Below are 20,087 nucleotides of genomic sequence, written 5' to 3'. Positions count from 1 at the left end.
AGAACACAATTATACATTAACATAAGATACTTACATTGGAACATTGAGTGCAGCACAGACCGTTCTCACAGACCCCTCTCCTTGGTCTCTACTGATTCTGACCACAACTTCCACTGCCATGAAAGAGGAGTTCCATCGAGTTGAATTAGGCTGTACCAAGTGAAGCTTACAGTGTTCCTCTATAAACTCTGCATTTTGAGGAGACCTTGATGCTTTATTCCAGAGTGCCTGACACTCTGGAACAATTTCTGATCTGGACAATTTCTTGTAAGCTTCTGTCTTATTAGCCCGATCAACATCGACTGTGGAAACTAAATTTAGTAAATGCAATGCACACCGATGATGTTTCAGCAGCTGATACTGAAGCCTATCATCTTCCTCCAGAGTGGCTTCCACATCCATGAATTCCACCTCCTCTTCACCATCAGATGCATCACAATCTTCTCCTACTTCGCCTTCTGCAACAACTCTTCATTGTTATTTTCGTCCTGCTGACCAAAGACACGGAACGCTTTCACGAAATTCAACCCGTTGTCTGTTGTAGTTCTTACAACCTTTTGACTTATTTCATACTCTGCATGAATGTCGGTCAAAACAGCTGCCAAGGCATCAAATGTGTTGGGGCCCTTAGTTGACGGCAGGCAACGGAACAGCGTTCAAAACTGCAAGGATCGAGAAAATGGGCTGTTACACTTATAAAGCTCCTTCTCCTGGCCGTCCAACAATCAGTAGTGGTGGCGATGTATGGTACCATTTTCATTTCATTCTTGAGACGTTCTTTCATTTTAGATGTAGCTGAATCAATCTTACGCCGCATAGTCGTGCGGGACATGACAGCACTACTCGGTTGTAATTCTACAATAAGGTCTTGGAAGGATGGTTTCTCCACCAGGGAGAAGGGTTGGAGACCTTGAACGATGAAGCGGAGGATAGCCCGATCAACCGTCTTCTGAGACACCTGCTTGGTCTCCAGCAGTTTCAGTTGCTTCGCCTTGAAGCCTGTTCCGCCTTCTGATGGACTCTTGCAGGCTGTTGAAGTCAGTTGACAGTATTCCTCCAGATGTGTCTCATGCCTTCTCTGTAAAACTAAGCATAATATTTCAGTTTACACTATAATAAACTAATAAATATTAGAAAAGATACTCATCATGTAGTCTACATAGCAGTATTATTAATTATGAAGTGCTGGTTGTTCATAATTTTCCAATGGCTCCAGACTAACTTTTAAATTGGTTTTACTGGTGCAACTTACTTTAATTTACGTGGACCAGCAAAGTATTTAAGTGCTTCTGACATTCTAACAAGTGCTGCAATATTAGGTCAGGCAAATACAAGACTTTGGGTAGAATATCTCTCATGTATTTAAATACAATTGTAGGCTACAGCAAATTCCTACAGCTCTCCCTATTTGTCAGAGGCATGTCAAAACATGAATCTGAAAGGTCTTCAGTTGATTATCTATGTTACACGATTAGCTTGCCTCGGCTTATGTTAACTAATTGTCAGGCCAAAGTTAGCCATCTGAATGGCTAGCTACAGCCATGGCTGCTGTCAAATTGGCGGGTGCATGTGGCTTCGACTACTTAAACGTAACTGAGAATGTAAAAAGCTGCATTATCGCAGCTAGCCAATCATTTAGTGCACTTTTATGTAGCTAGAATCTAACTTAGAAATGCAAGGAAGTTTATTACAATGTACGTACCTTGACATGCTTCCGCAAGTTGGAGGATGAATTTTTGTAGGCGGTGATGAAGTTCTCTTTTGGCAAACACAGCAAACACTTGAAGCGAAAACTATCATTAACTTGTTCAGAAAATTGAAATAGTCTGGCGAAAATTGAAATAGTCTGGCCAACCCGTGGCCCCAGGTGGGGCCACGGGTTGGCACATTCCCGGGATGGACCTGCTGCGTCTTCATCCATTGTTTCCTCCATGGTTTCGTCTCTCATCTAAATCTGAAGGCTGTCCCAATCAGTGACGCCTGCACAATTCAATCACGTTTGAGAGGGAAACAACAAATTGAGGGTTTCCGAGATTTTTCTTTTCTCCTTTTATTTTTTATTTTATATATATTCTATATATTTTTTATTTTTATATAGAAGAAGTAACGGGTACTCACGGTTATCGATAGAAATGTAGAGGAGTAAAGAGTACAATATTTGCCTCTCAAATTTACTTGAGTAAAGTCATGAGTACTCCCCAAAAATGACACTCGAGTAAAGTACAGATCCCTCAAAATTGTACTTAAGTACTGTACTCAAGTAAATGTACTCTGTTACTGTCCGGCTCTGGTCAGTTTTTATTTGAATCCACCCTGGGACCTGGTTTCAGAAAAGTGCGCTTTTGGGCACCGGGTCCACCAGATCTGTCTGGACGGTCGGCCCAAACGCACAAGACTTATTGTAACGTGAGCGTTTGGCTGAACCCAAGTGCACAGACGGGCGAAGAGCGTGGAACAGTGTCAATCGTTTATTCGGATTCAGGATCGGCAGGCAGGATAGTCAGACAGGCGGGGATCAGGAGCAGGCAGGGTAGTCTGACAGGCGGGGATCAGGAACCGGCAGAATAGTCAGACAGGCGGGGGTCAGGAGCAGGCAGGATAGTCAGACAGGCGGGGATCAGGAACCGGCAGAATAGTCAGACAGGCGGGGATCAGGAGCAGGCAGGATAGTCAGACAGGCGAGGATCAGGAGCAGGCAGGATAGTCAGACAGGCGACGATCAGAGAGCAGGCAGGATAGGTGGTAGGTCAGGATTCGAATCGCGGGAAAGCACTGTGAAACACAAGAGACAATCTGGCAGGGAATGTTTGGGAGGAAAGGACTGATATAGCGGAAACACAGGTGAAGGTGGTTGGGTTAATTGGGAGTGATCAGGGTGGCAGGCAGGTGAATGGGAAAACCAGGGGCGGATCATGACACTTATGCGGTTTCACCAAAAGATCGGCTCCGTGTGTGGACGGGGCCTCAGTCGGTTGGAATCGGCAAGCTAACCGCAAAATGCTGCTAAATTCTACACATTAATTCTACACATTGAACACCACTTTTGGTGTTTTGGGGGAATAGAATAGGGGATGGCTATTTTCTTGCTATGAAATAATCTAATTAGGATATATTTAATTACGCAATATGTATTTCCAAAATGGATAATGAGCTACATTTCTGTTTGGAATCCCCCGGCCCACCAATTCTCGTATATATGCATAAATGCATTTTTTTATACCTGATTTATTATTGATATATTTATATGTCTTGTATTTGGTGCATGAACATGGTCACACAACATTCTACAAAAAACACTGAAATTAATGGTTCTTGGTCTGTGATAGAAAGGCTGTGATGAGGTCAATTAATGTATAGCGTGTAAGCAAGCACAGTTCATATTTCTCAGTTCATGAGTAAAGTGTAATTTACACAAACCTAGACGAATAATATTCACCGAAATAGTGCAACTGAGATATTTACTATTTTAGAGAAAAATAAATTGTCCGCTTTTAAACCTAACCCAGCACATTCGTTGCCATAATGACGTTAGTCTGGCAGCTGCCGTAAAAGTATTTGTTTTTCTAAGTCTAAACTAGGTTCCGCTGGCTAGGGAAGAAACGCATAATAACCACAATCCCATTCAGGGTGATGGAAGACTAACCTCAGGGTCCAGACAATGACCAGCTCGCTATACATTAGCCGAGGTATAATTTATCAATAAGCCAAGAGAGGCCATGGTGTACAGTGATTTTAGAACAGCTAGGGGGCGTGGCTTAGCAAGAAGAATATTCACCGCCACAAGTGACTTATAGCTTTTATAAAACAGTAACTAAATCGATAACAGTAGACTACCTCGTAAGGTCCCAAAATAAACACAGCAACAACATTAGCAATCATTTATTGAAAACCGATCGTCATTCTTCAAACAAGCAATACATTAGAACAGCCCATCCAAAGAATCTGCCCTTGATGAGTCCAGCCCATCCAGATACTCTGCCCTTGATGAGAACAGCCCATCCAGGTACTCTGCCCTTGATGAGAGCAGCCCATCCAGATACTCTTGATGAGAGCAGCCCATCCAGATACTCTGCCCTTGATGCGAGCAGCCAATCCAGATACTCTGCCCTTGCGTCACACCCCCGCCACTTTGTGGGTAAAAGTAGCTCGTTATTTGACTGGCGAATTCAATTCAAATTCCGAGGTCTTTGCAAATTGAATAGCATAAAATAAGATTACTGTATCGCTTTTTTTTCATATGGCCAGTCATGCAAACAATTATGTTATTATGTTGACAATCTAAATAAATTTTAAGAAAGGGTGTTTAAAAATTGAAATACGTGCCCTTTCAGTCAACCGCCGTCAAAGTGGACGAACAACCCCTACTGATGGTTGGAGGTCACATAAGCATAACCCCCCCTTAAGGAAGTAAAGAAATTCGTAAGCTGGGTTTTTTAATTTGCAAAAACGAATTATCTGGAGAGGTCGGACTACCCTGGATTCTGAGTGTTACCTCATTGGCTATTAAGTTAGGTTTACTCCATCAGACACCAGTCATCTCAGCAGTCGCCGTGCCACTGGTCATGGAGTTGACAGTGGCACTGGTCTCACGGCACGTGGGTTCTTCTCTGATGAAGTTGAAGTGGCTGCGAAGGGTTCGATTCATGCTGGACCGGAAGTCACGACCCAAACACACATAGAGAATGGGGTTGAGGCAGCTGTTGAAATACGCCAGGCAGAGAGATAGAGAGTGTGCCACCTTTATGTTGGGCCGATGCGGAGAAGTTCGACCTAGTATAGTTATCAGAATGTCCGTAATGTGCAGGGGCAGCCAGCAAAAGAAAAAACTGGTCGTGACAGCGATGATGACCTTCAGGGTGCGCTTGGTGCGGATAGATCCGGACAACGAACTGGCTTTTATGTAAACCACAACATGGCTGAACACGATGGCCACGAAAGGAAGCAGGAATCCGAAAACAAAACGGAAACCGGCGATGATCTGGGAGTTGACCTGAGAACGCTTTCCCAAGCACTCCTTCTTTTGGTGCAAATTCACCTCCATGGTGAAGAGCAGCTCTGGAATGGTAGCCAATAGCGCCAGGACCCAGGCTCCCCCACAGGCCCAGACCGCCAGCCCAGGGCACCTGTTGTTCTGGCACCAGACGGGCCAGCTCACCAGCATACAGCGGTCCACACTGATCAGGACCAGCAGCAGAACGCTGCAGTGCATCACCAGGTAGAACAGACTCTTGAACAGCGTGCAGGCGATGGGGCCAAAGTGCCAGTGGTCGTCATGGGCCAATGGCACCATTAGGATTGGGAGGAAGAGGCAGCACAGAAGATCGGCCAGGGAGAGGTTGAGGAACCAGATGGAGGTGACGGTGCGAGACATGCTGAACCCCGTCAACCACACCACCAGAGCATTACCGGGAACGCCAAGGATAAACACAAGCCCGTAGAAGACCAGGCTCACTATTTGGATGGGCCTGATTTCAGGCACCAGGGTTTCTTCAAATGGGTCTGTACCATTGTATAGAAAATAATCCATGGTTGGTGTAAACTGTTGCATGGAGAAGAATAATAAAAATTTTAAAAAAAATACTTACTGCACCATATCCACAGACATACATGTAGGCTAGAAACAGCTAAACATAGTTACTATTCTATTTATAAAAATTAAGAAATAAATTAGGATCAAACAAACATTCATTATTATCCTATAAATAGTCTGAGTTATTTCCTATTTTAAGAATAAAATATAGATTCTTTCAAGTGAGATAAATAGTGAGAAAAGTTTTATGACATCTTTAATTTGATAGATTAAACTTACAACTTCAGAGTCCATTTTTTTTTTAAGTGCTGCACTGCTCAACAAAGAGAGACTCATCTCTTTTTGAACAGAGCGCCTTTTATAGTGTTCATGCACACAAACACACTCAGACCCCTCCTTGCATATTTCTCAATCTGTTTGTTTGTGTATTTAATATGAAGTATATGTGATGTGCGGTTAAATAAGAAAAAGAGTAAGTCAAGGGAAATCAGCAAAGATCTGCTTACAAGACGGAACATGAACGTGCTTGTGTGCATGCATGCATGTTTGTGAGTGTTTGTTCTCCTTATTTGTGTTCTCTGTAACTTGATGTTTTATTTTATTCTGCTTTCTTGGCCAGGTTGCTCTTGAAAAAGGGTTTAATCTCAATGATTTACCTAATTAAATAAAGGAAAGAGACACATCTTCTCATGCATACTACTTATACATACTAGACATAGGCTATCATATGCTTAAATGTTGTTGGGATAGTTTTTGCAATTTATTTAATCTGTTTTGTGGGATGGAAGACACAGATTTCTCATCCCTCTCCTTTCTTCTTTGACTGCGGATATTTATACTGCAAGATATTCTCCCCCCCCGCCATCAGGGGTCACAGGTTTTGCAGCAGTAGGTCAGTTGAGGGCCGGCGCATTGCTTGGTGGAAGAGTTGGAGTGTCATCCCTGAAGGCGTCTGACTGAAGGTCTGAAAAATGAATGAATGTGTCACATGCTACATGTCTGTGTGTGTCAACCATTTTGTAGCCACATCTTTTCGACATTGCAGACATTTTTTGCCGTCGGCTTTGTTGTGTGTGTCATACGGACAACCTACCAATAAGGGACGGGCTTTGCTGATGGTTCAGGATAACCGACCTCTCATCCCCTTCGTCCTCCTCCTCTTCCTCGTCCTCTTCGTACCCCCAGTCGGCGATGTTTGCCGGGGGGATACACTGCTCCAGGAACAGGTCCTCCTCGTCTTCCTCCTGGTGGGTTCCCTCAGGCGGCCAGCGCAGCTCCCCGCTCTCCACCTCGCTCAGCTCGGTGGGCTCCACAACGATGGATGGCAGTCGCTCCTTTTGGTGGTCACAGTCCCCGCAGTGCAGGGAGCTCTCGGGCCCCGGCGCCACTGCAACTGCCTCCGGGAAAATCTGGTATCGAATGGTTGCCGATCAGATGGAGGTTAGTGTAGGATGAGATTTGGCTTGCTGATAATATTCACCTGTGTGTTCCATGTTATTTAATCTCCCCAGTGCCTCCTGTCCCGTGTAGTCTGTTCTGCGAGAGTCTGTATGTGTTTCTGTGTCTGCTCTCTTCCTCTACCCCGAGTACATTTGTGATCCCTTGCCATGACCTAACTATAGGTGTTAAGATGATAATTGCTGTACGCCTGGAGACCATCCTGATCATGTGACCGCAACGTCTGTTTCGCAACACAGATCAGTCTGGTCCTCCAGCTAACCACACTGATTTCAGTGGCGTACTTGCCTTGACAGACCAACTCCTTCAGCCAATCAGTGTAACAATCCAGTCGGAAGAATGCCAAAAATGTTTCTGCATGAATCACAGGTGTACCCAGTTATAGTAGGGTCTTTCTCGTACCTGGAATCGCAGTCTATTGTCCATCCTCTGCATCTCCTCGATGCTCAGATCCTGACCGATGCTCTCTTCCATTTCTCTGTTGAAAGGTACATGACAGCATTAATGGGAGAGGCAGTACACATCACAATGCTGGAGAGAAAGAAGGAAAGACTGTAAATGTAGCTGCATTGGTGGGTCTTTTCATTTGTGCATATTTCCTTCATTTGAAATACACTTCATGTGTTCAGATTGAATAGTATGCCTAGAAAAACATTTTTGAAAGGCTTTTGTATTACTTCTGTCTCGGTGTCTGGCTGTCCAGAATCATTACCATGAATTCACATCATTAATTTGTATTTGATAGCCATTAGCTCACGCATGCTGCCTTCCTCCTTTCTATTCAATCCACGTATTCCCATTAGCTGAGGAATTATAAGACCTCTCTCTGCCCCTCAGTGTCTGCAGGCCAATGCATCACCTACTCCACCATTGCCAATCCCTCACAGCAAGACATTATGAGTCTATTCAAGGAGTTGACCCTAGCTGCACCTCAGTATCAGCCTCAAGATCAAATCAATTTAATAGAGAAGTCTGATATTTAATGTTCTTTTTAGCATAAAGGGTCGGCTGTATGTGTGAGCGGGCCAGGCTTAACCTCAATCTGTTGAGGCTGTGGTCTCCACTAGCGTTGACTCGGGATTAACGGTGAGCCAAGATCTGTCTAAAGCCTCTTTTACTCCTCTTTTCCACTCAATTATTTATAAAGGCGACCCTGTTATAAGCAATTTTAAATAGTTGACAGTTTCCCCTTGAAGATAAAACTCTTTTACATTATAGTATAAACAATTTAGTATTATGAAGGTAATGTTGAATACACTTATTTTCCTTAACTTGTCAGATTCAGCCAAAGTGGAATACATCTGTGCATCCTGTTCTTGCCCTAAACAGAACCCGCTTGGTTGCGATGATTGTATTAAATGTGGTCGGCCCTAATAATTAAGTACTGAATGGGATGTCAGTTCTATTTCTGCATTGGAGAGTGTCAATTTAAGCTTCCTGTACGCCACCTGGGATGGAAACCCTTAGCTCTTATAAGGATGAGCCGCTAAGCCCTGTTGTTACCCCTTCCGTAAAGTATTTTTCTACTCTCTTAAATCTCAGAAAGCACAAATCTCACCCTAGCTACAAAATTCCTGGGTTAAAACAATATATGTTGTCCGGCTACACTACCTGAGGAGAGTGTTATAGAAATTTCGCAAGACACAGCATTCGCAAAAAATGTAATTTTGGTTTTTCCTATCTTGTTCCCACAATAAATACTGCTGCGAAATGGCATTCAGCATTTCTTTGGATGCGTCAAAACTGTGGGCCTGAGATGAAGTAAGCAACAGGAAATAGTGGTTTTGATCTCTCAATATTATGCAATAAATCTTGTGGTGCTGACTTCTTTCTTCACAGAACTAAACCAACCTAAAAGAGCTGTCAGTAAGCCCATGGAGTTTGACAAAAAAATCATGTGCTGCACATGGTAGCCTCGTAATGGCGTTTTGGATCTTCTGAGACAGGCAATATCAGAGCTGCAGTGCCCTTAAGCCTTCCACTTACTCACGCAGGTCAATTCACACACTCACACATAACTGTCGCTTCACTGTATTAGATGGCCAACCTTCTTCCTCTGGTTGAGACCGGTTGAAGTACTGAGAGAATAGTTATAGTACCGGTAACAATAGTGGGCCTGGGTAGAAAGGAAAGGAAATGGCCAGCAAATGCAACCATTAGCACACTTTCCTTCAGAGAGAGAGAGAGAGAGAGAGAGAGAGAGAGAGAGAGAGAGATAATGCAATCATGTCTTACCCTTCTATCGAGGGAATGTAGAAATGCTCTTCGGCCGAACACAGCTCAACATTGGATAAGTCGGGTACCTCCGCAACAAGTATGGCTAAATCAAGAAGAGGTGCAGGAGGAGGGCTGTAGGTCCCACAGCTTCCCCCCTCCTCAGATCCCCCAGGCAGGCCACTGGCCTCCAGGTCGAGGCTTGGGTGGAGGGACCCGTATCCAGGGACGGGACACAGGAGGTGCAAGCTCTGGACAGGGGGATGGTTAACAGGTTGGCCCTCTTATGGATAAATCGGCACCGCTGTGTCTGGTCGCACAGAGAACAAGAACAACGGCACCCCCATTCGAAAGCCTGCTCCAGCCTCGCTCTGTCTGCGATGACTTGACTGCCATCCACTCCGGCTCCCACTCCTCACTCTTTCTCTCTCTGTCCGTCTCACCCCATATCGTACCCTCCCACCCCTGGCCAGGCTTTGGGGGAGGAGTGGGATTAGCGTCTCTTTCAATTACGGAGGCTGGGTGGGTGACGTCAGCCGCGCCCGACCGCCACTCCAGGTGAGGCTACCGGGAAACATAAGTGGCACACCGTGGGCAGGAGATGTTTCTCCGGCCTCTCTCCAACCAGACATTACGAAGCCCCCTTTTCTGTCTGTTTGCCTCAAAATTGAAACTGTCTGTCGCTGCATCTAAATATGTTCACTCCCACTCCATCTGTGGATTTGGATTTGGACGATTCAGGGAATTAGCTCTTGGATCAAGGGCTCAGTGGTGGGATAGGGATATGAATATAAACAGGTTATCATTTGCGCAACAGGAAGAGTCTCCCCATGTTTGGCTAAAATTGTATGTATATGGTGCAGAATTATGGTACCATATGTTGAACAAGTAGCAGGTCGAACTACAAAGAAATATCATTTATAGAAACATTCATATTTAAGTCATTTATATAGCTTTGAATTTGTCATAACATACAAGGGAGGTTCTAGAAGCTCATTCTATGCATATGAAGCAAATACACATGACATACCTTTAGGGGTTTCTGGAGTAATGTCATCTTGGAAAGGAAGTTACAAGTCCTTATTTTACAAATGTAGAAGAGTTCTCATCAATTAGCAGGTTTTGTCCTACTAATTAAAATACTATGCAAATAGTACATACACGATACATTTGTACATTTATATTCATGTTTAAAGCAGTGTCTTCCGTAACAAAACATTATGTAAGCATGTAATTATGTTGTCTAGCTTTAGACCTCTGTAAGGCGTTGATGCAATCTCTGACCAGGGGGGGGCTGTGGCCCAAGTTTTCAGTGAGGATTGATGTTGTTGTTTGAACTATATCTGACACCAGACTGTGAGGTGTGAATGGAAGATAATTTGCTGATAAATGTGTGGGGTAGGCCTCTTCTTCTAAATGTAGCAAAAATAAAACGAAGGGGTCCATGCTGACGTCACAAGACAGTATTGCTTGGGTTCTTTTGTATAAGCCATTTAAGTATTATTCTGTTTATTATAGGGAAACCTGTGCCTGCTGTAGATCATCAGATTGTGCAAATTAGTAGCCCTGTTTGTTTTGCAGGGCGGGGGGGGACATGGAAGCAGGCATTTTAGGTTGGGTGTGTCCTACATTATCTTATGGACAGTCAGTTGAATATGAAAATATATAAATAAGAAGTTTCACAGTCAGCAATTTCAGTAATCTATTAATATCATGAATTTTTTGCCTCAACAAATGGTGAGTGTGTGTTTGTTAGTCACTGTTTCCATATGCAATGAAATGAGGAAGGACCTGATGCTTGCGTAACATCCTGCGCTTATTTGCCGTTCTAGTTGGAAATAGGCAATTTTAGGATGTAGCAACTTAATGCCATTTCACATTGCCTTTTACAGGCATGCAACCAAGTTCCTCTTTCACCAGAATATATCATTTTTGGGAGTGAAATTAATTATTTAGGTTTATCAAATCAGTTCTTCGGAGGACCAGAAACTGGAAAGTTTTGTTTTTGAAAAGATGTGGATGGCTTACTGATGTGACATCACCAACAACATTTTTGTGTTTCCGCCTTTCTCATCTTTTTCGCAAAATCCTATCTCCTTGTTTACCCCCTGCAATCCTTCAAAGTACCCCTAGGCGTATAGGTATCCCCATTTGAGAGGTTCATGTCTTGATGTGCAAGGGCATGGCACAAGACCATCTACTCTGTTAAAACGTTCATCCAAGATGAAACCAAGGTCGCTTTCCTGGTAGATTCTCTGCAACCCTGTTGCTCAGGGCTCACTCTATTAGAGAGGAGCCTCCTGCTTGCGAGGATTGAAAGCTTTGCACTCAGGCAAAAATGCACCAACAACTGAGACAATAACAATTGCATTTTAATGCATGAATACAAATTAATAGTGTGAGAAAAGAAATGTGGCATTGCCTGTTTCATGATTTGAAGTAATAGTCTAATTATAGGGTGGAAAGGAATTTTTACAGCTTTGTGACAGCAAAGCAGCAGTCAAACTGGTTTGGTTAACTTTCGATGGGTTCTCAGACTACAGTCCTTTAAAAAAAGAAGGAGACAATGTAATCACTACATCGAACCACCAAAATAATATACATGGTTAATACAATGGTACCAAACCTTGGGGTCGGGAACACACTTTGGGTCGCCTGATGTGCCAATGGGGTCGCTAGAGTTTGCTGTGAAAGGTTAAAGAATAAACCATATTATTTTTTTAATGGTCTCATAGACATCCTGTATAGACAAACCAACATGCATCATGCATAATGATTCATTGCCAATAGAAAAATACGACTAGTTTGTAGTAGAGCGATGCGATTATGTTAATCAGGACATTGATATTACAGGCAGATATTGATTGGGTAAAATCAATTTGTGCTGAAGCAGATGCACACAAGTTAAAGTCGGGATAGCAAACATTTTCAGAGCTGCATTGTGTTACGCAAAAAAATACCCCTCAACCCTGTCCCCAGGAGGCTCTTAGGGGCTTGGCTATCAGCATTCTTCTACAAGCAGACACAAGATAAGGTGCACTTTGCTACATCTAGACAACTGTCAGTAGCATTTTGAAGGCACAGGTTCCCTCTAATTATCTACAGTCTGCAAAACATAGAATTGGACGTTCAGACTTGCATGTCCTTCTTCCATTTGCTGTCGGAAGTCTTCCATGATGGATCCACGCCGTGGAGACAACAGTGGAGAAGGCAGTGTTAATGCAGGTAAAATCACCATTCAGTTTTGATAATGTAATTGCAACTTAAAACCATAGTTCTAAGCCACGTTTATTTGATTATTTGTATTTTTGTTTCACATCTTTTTACAAACATTATGCTATGCCACCATCTGCTTTAATTTTATTGTTTTTAACATCAATATTTTAGTTGATACATTATCAATGTCCTTGGATTCACGTCTGCAATTTATTTTTTACATCCTTTAAATATAGCTTTAGGCCTACCTATATGGTATGATTTTAGTCAGTTCTTGAGTAACTTCTGTGTGTTCTTTAGTATTACCCCTAGGCTTATCTTGTATCTCCTTTCCTGCTTGTTTCTAGATAACAATTGTTATTTATCATCATGTGCACATCTTCTGCCCATTCTAGAGCAAGTGGTTGCCTTCACGGCCAAACTGGCTCAGGAAGACAGCTACCCCTGTCACTCTGGAGTGCTGAAGTTTGCCAATGTCTGCATCAACGAAGGTGATGCCTACAACTCTGAAACTGGCATCTTTACCTGCCCTCTGGATGGCCTTTATCACTTCATGGTACACATGTCTGTGTATGGACGGGCCCAATGTGCCATATCTAAGAATTCTGAGACTATAGTGTCAATGTATCACACCAGTCTGCCTGATAAATGCAGCCAAGTAGCAAGTGTCAGCACTGTTGTGAAATTAGCTAAACGAGAACAGGTCTGGGTTTCAACCTTTGGCCCGGGTCGAAATGACTTCTTTGCCAGTCCTGATAATGACAGCATTTTTGTTGGATTTCGTTTTGGATAATGTTGTTTTTATTGCAATCGGTTTACATGGCAACTATTTTGTTAGAAGGATTGTTTCTCGTTGTTATAATTGATGGAATTGAGTCGTTGTACATCGAATTGACAATATCATGTAAATCGTTTCGAAAGTAATAAAATGATTGCCCTCTACTGGATCATTCTTTGTGTCAAGTGTCATCTGTGACACCAAAACGCCAGTCCACTGGGGGCGCTGTCTCCAAAACGCCAGTCAACTGGGAGCGCTGTCTCCAAAACGCCAGTCCACTGGGGGGCGCTGTCTCCAAACAGACACCTTTTTATACAATACGCATGCGTAGATGTTCTGTTGTATGTTGCCCAAACTGTTAGGAGCGCATCGCCAACTTCACGAAACTCAAACTAGTATAATCATTGGCTTGTTTGATCGATCTCATCAGTAAACCGCTCTAAATGGACCTGGACAGTGGAACATATGAACCTGGGTTTGTCGGGATCCGTTTCTGTCAGGAATGGTAAGATCCCGGACTGAATGATATAGAGATAATACGGAGCCGACATTACGTTATTGTCATTGACTGTTTACATGTGTGAGAGGGTGGTAGGGTTAGTAGTGATAGGGCGATGAGAAGCTCAGCCATCTGCAAGGAGCTCGGAGTAGAGCCGCTGCTCCTCTGCTTAGATTGGAGTCTGTGGAGGTGGTTCATCTGGTCAGGATGCCCCCTTGGCGATTCCCTTGGGAGGTGTTCCAGGCACGGCCAGTGGGAAGGAGACCTCGGGGAAGACCCAGGAATAGGTGGAGAGATTATGTCTCAACACTGGCCTGGGAACGCCTCGGGATCCCTCCGTCAGAGCTGGCCAATGTGGCCCGGGAAAGGGAAGTCTGTGCCCCCCTGCTAGAGCCTCTGCCCCGGTGACCCGACCCCCGATAAGCGGTTTGAAGATGTGTGAGAGTGACTGAGACAAGCAGTTCAGACGTTACACAGGTGTGTTCTGATCAAGTCACGTAACTCTATATAATCTGTGTTCTCTGCCCTTTCTGTTCCCCAGTAACAACATGTTGTATCCGAAAGAAGACAAGGAGAACCGCATCCTCCTCTATGCCGTGAGTAACAGGGGGAGGGGATATCATGTTCTCTTGAAATACGCATGAACCTGTAGCCTGAGGATAGGATGTAGCGCAACATAACCGATTAGAATTACGATGCTTTAACCTCTTTCTGCAAGTTGTATCCTACCACCACCAGCAACAACAACAAAAACAACACTGCTACTTATGTCCCCTTTTTGGGTATTTCTGAATGTGGTTTAAATGTGTGTCAATGTATGTAGAGACACAATCAAAATATATTTTGATGATCTTTTACCCGAGGGCTGTGCCCACATTGTAATTGTTTAGTGATATCCTTACGAGTCTTCATCACAACAACACACAGTGTACTGTACAACTGCTTCACCATCACAATGTAGTGATGGTTATACAATATTTACTAGTGCTTGTTATTAGAGCTTTCCCTACGAATTGTACTGATGCTCTTTCCTGGACTCCCAGTGTAGAAACTGTGACTACCAACAAGAGGCAGACAACAGCTGCATATATGTCAACAAGATCACGCATGAAGTAGAGTAAGTACACATGATGGTGAATACTTGTATGCTACATAGTTACATTGGTTTGTTGTCCATGGAATGGCTAATGTTACCCGTCACTGCATCTCTTGTTATGCTATTTTAAATTTTGCCATTTGAATGTGTCCTACTTGTAGTAATGAGACATGCATGTCAAGCCATACATGTTTGGGTTAATTTAGCAATAATTGCTTCTAGTTCTTCTACATACTCCCCCATACATAGTCATTTCAAAGCATTTAAAAATGTTAATGTTGGTCTAGTGCTGCCTCTCTAGAATGTAATTCAGCAGGTTGAGCGGGCTGCGCTCCTCTGATGGGTTCCTAATTGTATCATCTGCTCTTTGGAAAAAAATACATTTACTTATTGATTGTTTTTTAGAGATGGGTCAGAAAAAGAGTAAATAAATAATAATCAAACCACACTGTATCTATAACCGCGGTGAAGGAAGTGGAACTGCGTATTGGGGCATCATTTATGTTATTTTATTCTATGGCCAAATATTGTAAACTGATTCAACTGGTGTCTCCCTATTTATATTATAGTGAGCTGACTCAGATCATAGCTGATGTATCCCAGGATCCCACGTTACCCAGAACAGAGGATCATCCCTGTCCCAAGTAAGTGTCGATGTCTGTTACAAATCCAGGGCTTTTCCCAGAGGTGCACCACTTGTTGTTTTGGTTTGCTTAACCTCAGCTTTACTTTACATTTTTGAATGTTAACATACTCTACGATTTGGTATAGCCTCTATCCATTTTTTCTATTTAGTTCCATGTACTTTCTATATTCTAGTAAAATTTTTATATTAATTTATCTTCTCAGATGTGGACACAAGGAGGCAGTGTTCTTCCAGTCCCACAGTATGAAAGCTGAGGTAATATCTTCCCCTCTGTCCATGTCAATAAATTTCAATGGCTAAACATCCATACGCATGAGGATCTGCATGAGGTGACTGATAACAATGGGTCTTGCGGACTAGAAAAACTCGCTTTTTGATGCCTCTACTTCATGTTTTCCCACAGGATGCGATGAGGCTGTACTACGTGTGCACTGCTCCACACTGTGGACACCGGTGGACAGAGTAGAGGAGTAGAGGAGTAGAGGACGTGTTGGTTATGATGTCTGCCTTCCACACCCAGGCCCCCTGGCTTCTGCAGCATAGAAGCTTTGTTGTTAAAAGTGTTACTGCAAGTCTAGTCTCTAGAAGCTAAGGGACCGATTTCTGACCTGCATAGGATGCCTAACCTCGATGTTTGAATGTGGCAGTTAGTCTGTTGCTAGGTCTCCATACAACCGATCGTGGGCAACCAGAGCAGCATCGATCTTTATGTCGTAAGTTGTTTCAGGCGTCACATTGTAAACGCAATAATTTAAACAGTTTTAAACTCTTTTTTTTTCTTTTGTAATATTACGTTGTTATAATAAAAAGATACCACATTTTTCAAGAAACTACATTCTTTCTGTGTTCGAACCATCTGTTTGAGTCTCATACATTAAGTCAACACACCTTTGTAGTTGGTACCAAAGTTAATTTTGGGTGTGGTTTCATCTGTGTGTGTGCGTGTGTATATACCTGTGTATTTATATATAATATGTGTATATATATAATGTGTGTGTATATATATATATAATTTGTGTGTATGTGTATGTATTTATATATATATGTGTGTGTGTATGCAGTATGTATATATATATATATATATATATATATATATATATATATATGTGTGTGTGTGTATAGACATTTCCATGTGAAATATTTTACATTGCTTTGCTCTAAGGGTAGTGTTTCTCTCATCACATACTAATGTGTTAATGTAGTATGTTTGCAGCGTATTAATGACTATGACCAAATGTAAATTACAGCCGCGCAAACGACCGCACATGCCACAGCAAAGTAGACAAAACCAATCCCGTGAAGCAAGCAATGACAAATACTAAGCAGGATAGGAGATAGGGTTAGTCTCGTAGGGCCTTGGAGTGGTACATGTACAGGGATATAACTACCTCAGTTGGCATTCCTCCGTCCATGGGTATTTCAGGTTGTCACCTCCGGGCGAAATGTAAAACATTGTTGAAATGATTGAGCACAATCTCACATGTGACAATAAAAAACCAACAATGTTTATATATCAGTTATGTATTTGCTATTTTATATTTATCATTAATTATTAAATCGTGGCCTTATTTTTGTTTTGCTATTAATCCTATGAATAGGCAAAAAGGATAAGGTCGAATTGCCATGGGAAATGTATTTGTTCAGCCCTGCATCATGTTTTATTCTTAGGGCTTCAAAGGCCATTGGATGACCCCCTGAGCACTCAAATAAAGTAGGGAAACATGTCACATTAAAGAGTAAATTCTGCTTTAAGATGGATTCACAAGAAATGTCCCTATCCCCAGTTCGACTTGGTAGGCTATATGTGTCTGTGTCCTGATATATATCTGGATTATAAATATAATTGAAAGCTTTTAATAGGCCCATTTGGATTGATTTTAACTTTTTATGTTACTGTCAGTTGTTCACAGATTAATCCCAAACCTAGACTTAAACTGTTTTTACAGGCACCCTTCAACGAAAACAATATCCAATCAAAATCTTCCTATAGGCGATAAGCGGAGGCAAGCTTGAGCATAGGCTACTTGCAACATGTGCACGTAGCAACAATATCAACTTACCATGATTGACTTAAATATAAAAAAGTGTAAATCCAGTTAAGGTCTTTACACATATCTGAAATGGTCTAGTCAACAGAGGCTAATTCAAAGATGGATGCCATGTGTTGAGTTGCCTGTGAGATACAGAAGGAAAAAGTACAATACAAGCAAAATAATGTTATCAATCGAAAAATCAAGCCATTGCGGTCTATAGGTCTGTGTCCCCAGTCAGCGGTGGTTCTACACCATTTCAAGTGTTCAGGCTTGGTTCAGTCTCCTATTTGAAGGACCAAAGTATCATTCAACGTCCGTGGTTCCATTAGAACTATCTCTGTACTAGAAGAGGTGTAGCTTGTTCATCCATCGGTTTTTACAGGTTAGAATAGAGCATCACTTACCCCCTGCGGAGGTAAGTGATGCTCTATAATTGCCATTATTGACTTGACTCTGAAATAAACTGCAAATGTTTGGAAATACTCCAAACTACAACAACAAAAAAAAAAATAAGTAGTGAACCGCCAATGTTTCCATGAAGTGTTATCATGTAGGCCAAGGATTATGGAGAACCCTTTGTTAGATTGAGTCAAATAAGTTGGTTTTAAATCAAATGCTTGGCGTACTACGTTGACCTTGGTCTAATTACCCCACTTTGCCTGTCAACCTCCCGGGCAGATCTAGCATGCTCAACCGTGCAAGGTCTATTGACAAAGTTGTTTGTTTCCCTGACCCAACTATATACCATTAATAGAGGATTACAACGTGTTATTATTTTATAAACAATTTAACTGTTGGGGTTGCGACGGGTTATGATGACACCATGAATCATCATTCAGAGAGCGGAGAGATGCTTAGGTCCCGGGGGCGAAGCAGCACGCAGGTGAAGTGTTGAGTTTCAGGAGTGGGAGGAAGTGTTGTAATTAAAGCAGAGTTCAGCCATCAGTCAAAGAGATGTAGCAGGCCGGGCTCCAGAGGAACGACTCGCCTCTGCTCTCGAGTGGCGGTGACACAGTGCGGCGGGCCGGGCTGCAGAGTAACGACGCGCCTCTGCCCTCCAGTGTTGGTGACACAGTTCGCCGTGCAGCGGGCTGAGCTCCAGCGAGGAACTACGCGAATCTGCTCTCCAGTGGTGGTGACACGGTGCGAACGTGTTGCGTGTCTTCGCCTCGCCCGCGCGTCGTATCCTTGTCGCGCGTCGCGTTCTCGTGTCATCAAGGGCTATATCGCAGTCAGAATGCAGACTGACACTTTAAGGACGCAGGTCATGTTGAACGTGGAGGATTTGAAAACTCCTGCACAGTTTTACCATAAATCCCCTTTCAGCATCAGCAGCCTATTGAGACGAGAGGGGGTGATGTGTGGAGAGGGCGACGCGCTGCAAAGGGTTCCCATTACGCACGGAGGCAGACCCTGCTCTGGAGTCCCCATTACGCACGGAGGCAGACCCTGCTCTGGGGTCCTGGGAGTGGTTCCCAGAACTCACGGAGGCAGACCTTGCTCTGGGGACCCGGGCACGCCGCCACTTGATCCTCAGGACCGCACGGAACACGGCCGCGGTGGGATGATCTGCAACAACGCCGAGGGTGAAGGTAAAGAGGAAAAAATTACCGTTCTTTCAAAAGACAAACTGGGGGAAAATAAGTGTGAATTGAAGAAATCAGAGGAAGAAGAAAAGGTTAAACTTCAAAAGCCCCCGTTCAGCTACAACGCGCTCATCATGATGGCCATCCGCCAGAGCCCGGAGCAGCGGCTCACTCTGAACGGCATCTACGAGTTTATCATGGGCCACTTCCCGTACTACCGGGAGAACCGACAGGGCTGGCAGAACTCCATCCGGCACAACCTGAGCTTAAATAAATGCTTTGTGAAAGTGCCGCGCCACTACGACGACCCCGGCAAGGGCAACTACTGGATGCTGGACCCCTCCAGTGACGACGTGTTCATCGGGGGTACATCTGGGAAGCTCCGGCGCCGCGCGTCATCGGGCCCTACTAGGGGGGCCAAGCTGGCCCTCAAGAGGGCCGGCCACGGCCTGACGTCCACCACGGCGACCAGCCTCGCCTTCGCCGCGGCAGGCTCCTTCTACTGGCCCCTGCAGTCTTTCCTGGCCCTCCAGCAGCCCGTGCGCCCCCCGTTCTGCACGGGGGGCCTTCTGGGGCCCCGGCACTACCACCACCACTCCGGTTACGCCACGTCGGTTCTGTCGCAGCGTACGCGCCGCCATATGAACGCAACGTGTATGGGGGAGGAATCCGCGCATCTGCAGAGGAGCCAGGAGAGGAACCAGGAGCGGACCGAGGAGAGATCTTACTTTGGAGTGAGTTGCGCGCAGTCAAGCCCCCATCAGTTCAGCGCGACCGCCGCGTTCTCCGCGTCAATGATCCCGCTGTCTCTGTCCGACTCCGGTCCGTTTAATGTGCTTTCCGGACAAACCAGTTACTTCTACTCGCAACAAATGCCCTATAACGCAGTGTTTAACCCGTGCCAAGAGGAGCGGGTCTTCTCTAGGACTTTTCAGGGCAGCGCGCTGTGTAAGAACGGCCAGTCGGAGTGTGTGAGCGCCTATGAGTTCCCTAGTTACCATCCTCCACCCAATCCGACCCCCGGGGTGTAG

At 44.0% G+C, this 20,087-nt stretch overlaps 3 protein-coding genes across 3 annotated transcripts; 2 read left to right on the top strand and 1 right to left on the bottom strand.

Annotated features, from left to right (window-relative positions):
- Window positions 1-4,522: 4,522 nt before the first annotated feature.
- On the bottom strand, window positions 4,523-5,824 carry LOC307073789 (C5a anaphylatoxin chemotactic receptor 1-like; the record flags this gene model as incomplete). Its single annotated transcript, XM_079733750.1, has 2 exons — window positions 4,523-5,539; window positions 5,810-5,824. 2 exons carry the CDS (start codon window positions 5,822-5,824, stop codon window positions 4,523-4,525), a joined length of 1,032 nt encoding a protein of 343 aa, XP_079589876.1.
- A 7,727-nt stretch (window positions 5,825-13,551) lies between these two features.
- On the top strand, window positions 13,552-16,241 carry polr2i (RNA polymerase II subunit I). The gene is made up of 6 exons (XM_079731497.1): window positions 13,552-13,701; window positions 14,237-14,291; window positions 14,739-14,812; window positions 15,361-15,435; window positions 15,641-15,692; window positions 15,841-16,241. The coding sequence occupies exons 1-6, from the start codon at window positions 13,640-13,642 to the stop codon at window positions 15,901-15,903; spliced, it is 381 nt and encodes a 126-aa protein (XP_079587623.1). The 5' UTR covers window positions 13,552-13,639; the 3' UTR covers window positions 15,904-16,241.
- A 2,496-nt stretch (window positions 16,242-18,737) lies between these two features.
- Window positions 18,738-20,087, top strand: foxg1c (forkhead box G1c; the record flags this gene model as incomplete). The annotated part of the gene is made up of 1 exon (XM_079733749.1): window positions 18,738-20,087. One exon carries the CDS (start codon window positions 18,738-18,740, stop codon window positions 20,085-20,087), a length of 1,350 nt encoding a protein of 449 aa, XP_079589875.1.

Source organism: Pollachius pollachius, assembly GCF_949987615.1.
Source record: "Pollachius pollachius genome assembly, chromosome: 3".
Taxonomy (NCBI): domain Eukaryota; kingdom Metazoa; phylum Chordata; class Actinopteri; order Gadiformes; family Gadidae; genus Pollachius; species Pollachius pollachius.
This window is presented reverse-complemented; position numbering and strand designations above follow the sequence as displayed.

Excerpts from the sequence above, each read along its gene's own strand:
- polr2i (XM_079731497.1), top strand. The coding sequence starts at position 13,640 with ATGGACCTGGACAGTGGAACATATGAACCTGGGTTTGTCGGGATCCGT. Across the intron at positions 14,292-14,738 it reads ACCGCATCCTCCTCTATGCC|TGTAGAAACTGTGACTACCA; the intron begins GTGAGTAACAGG and ends CTGGACTCCCAG. Across the intron at positions 15,436-15,640 it reads GAGGATCATCCCTGTCCCAA|ATGTGGACACAAGGAGGCAG; the intron begins GTAAGTGTCGAT and ends TTATCTTCTCAG.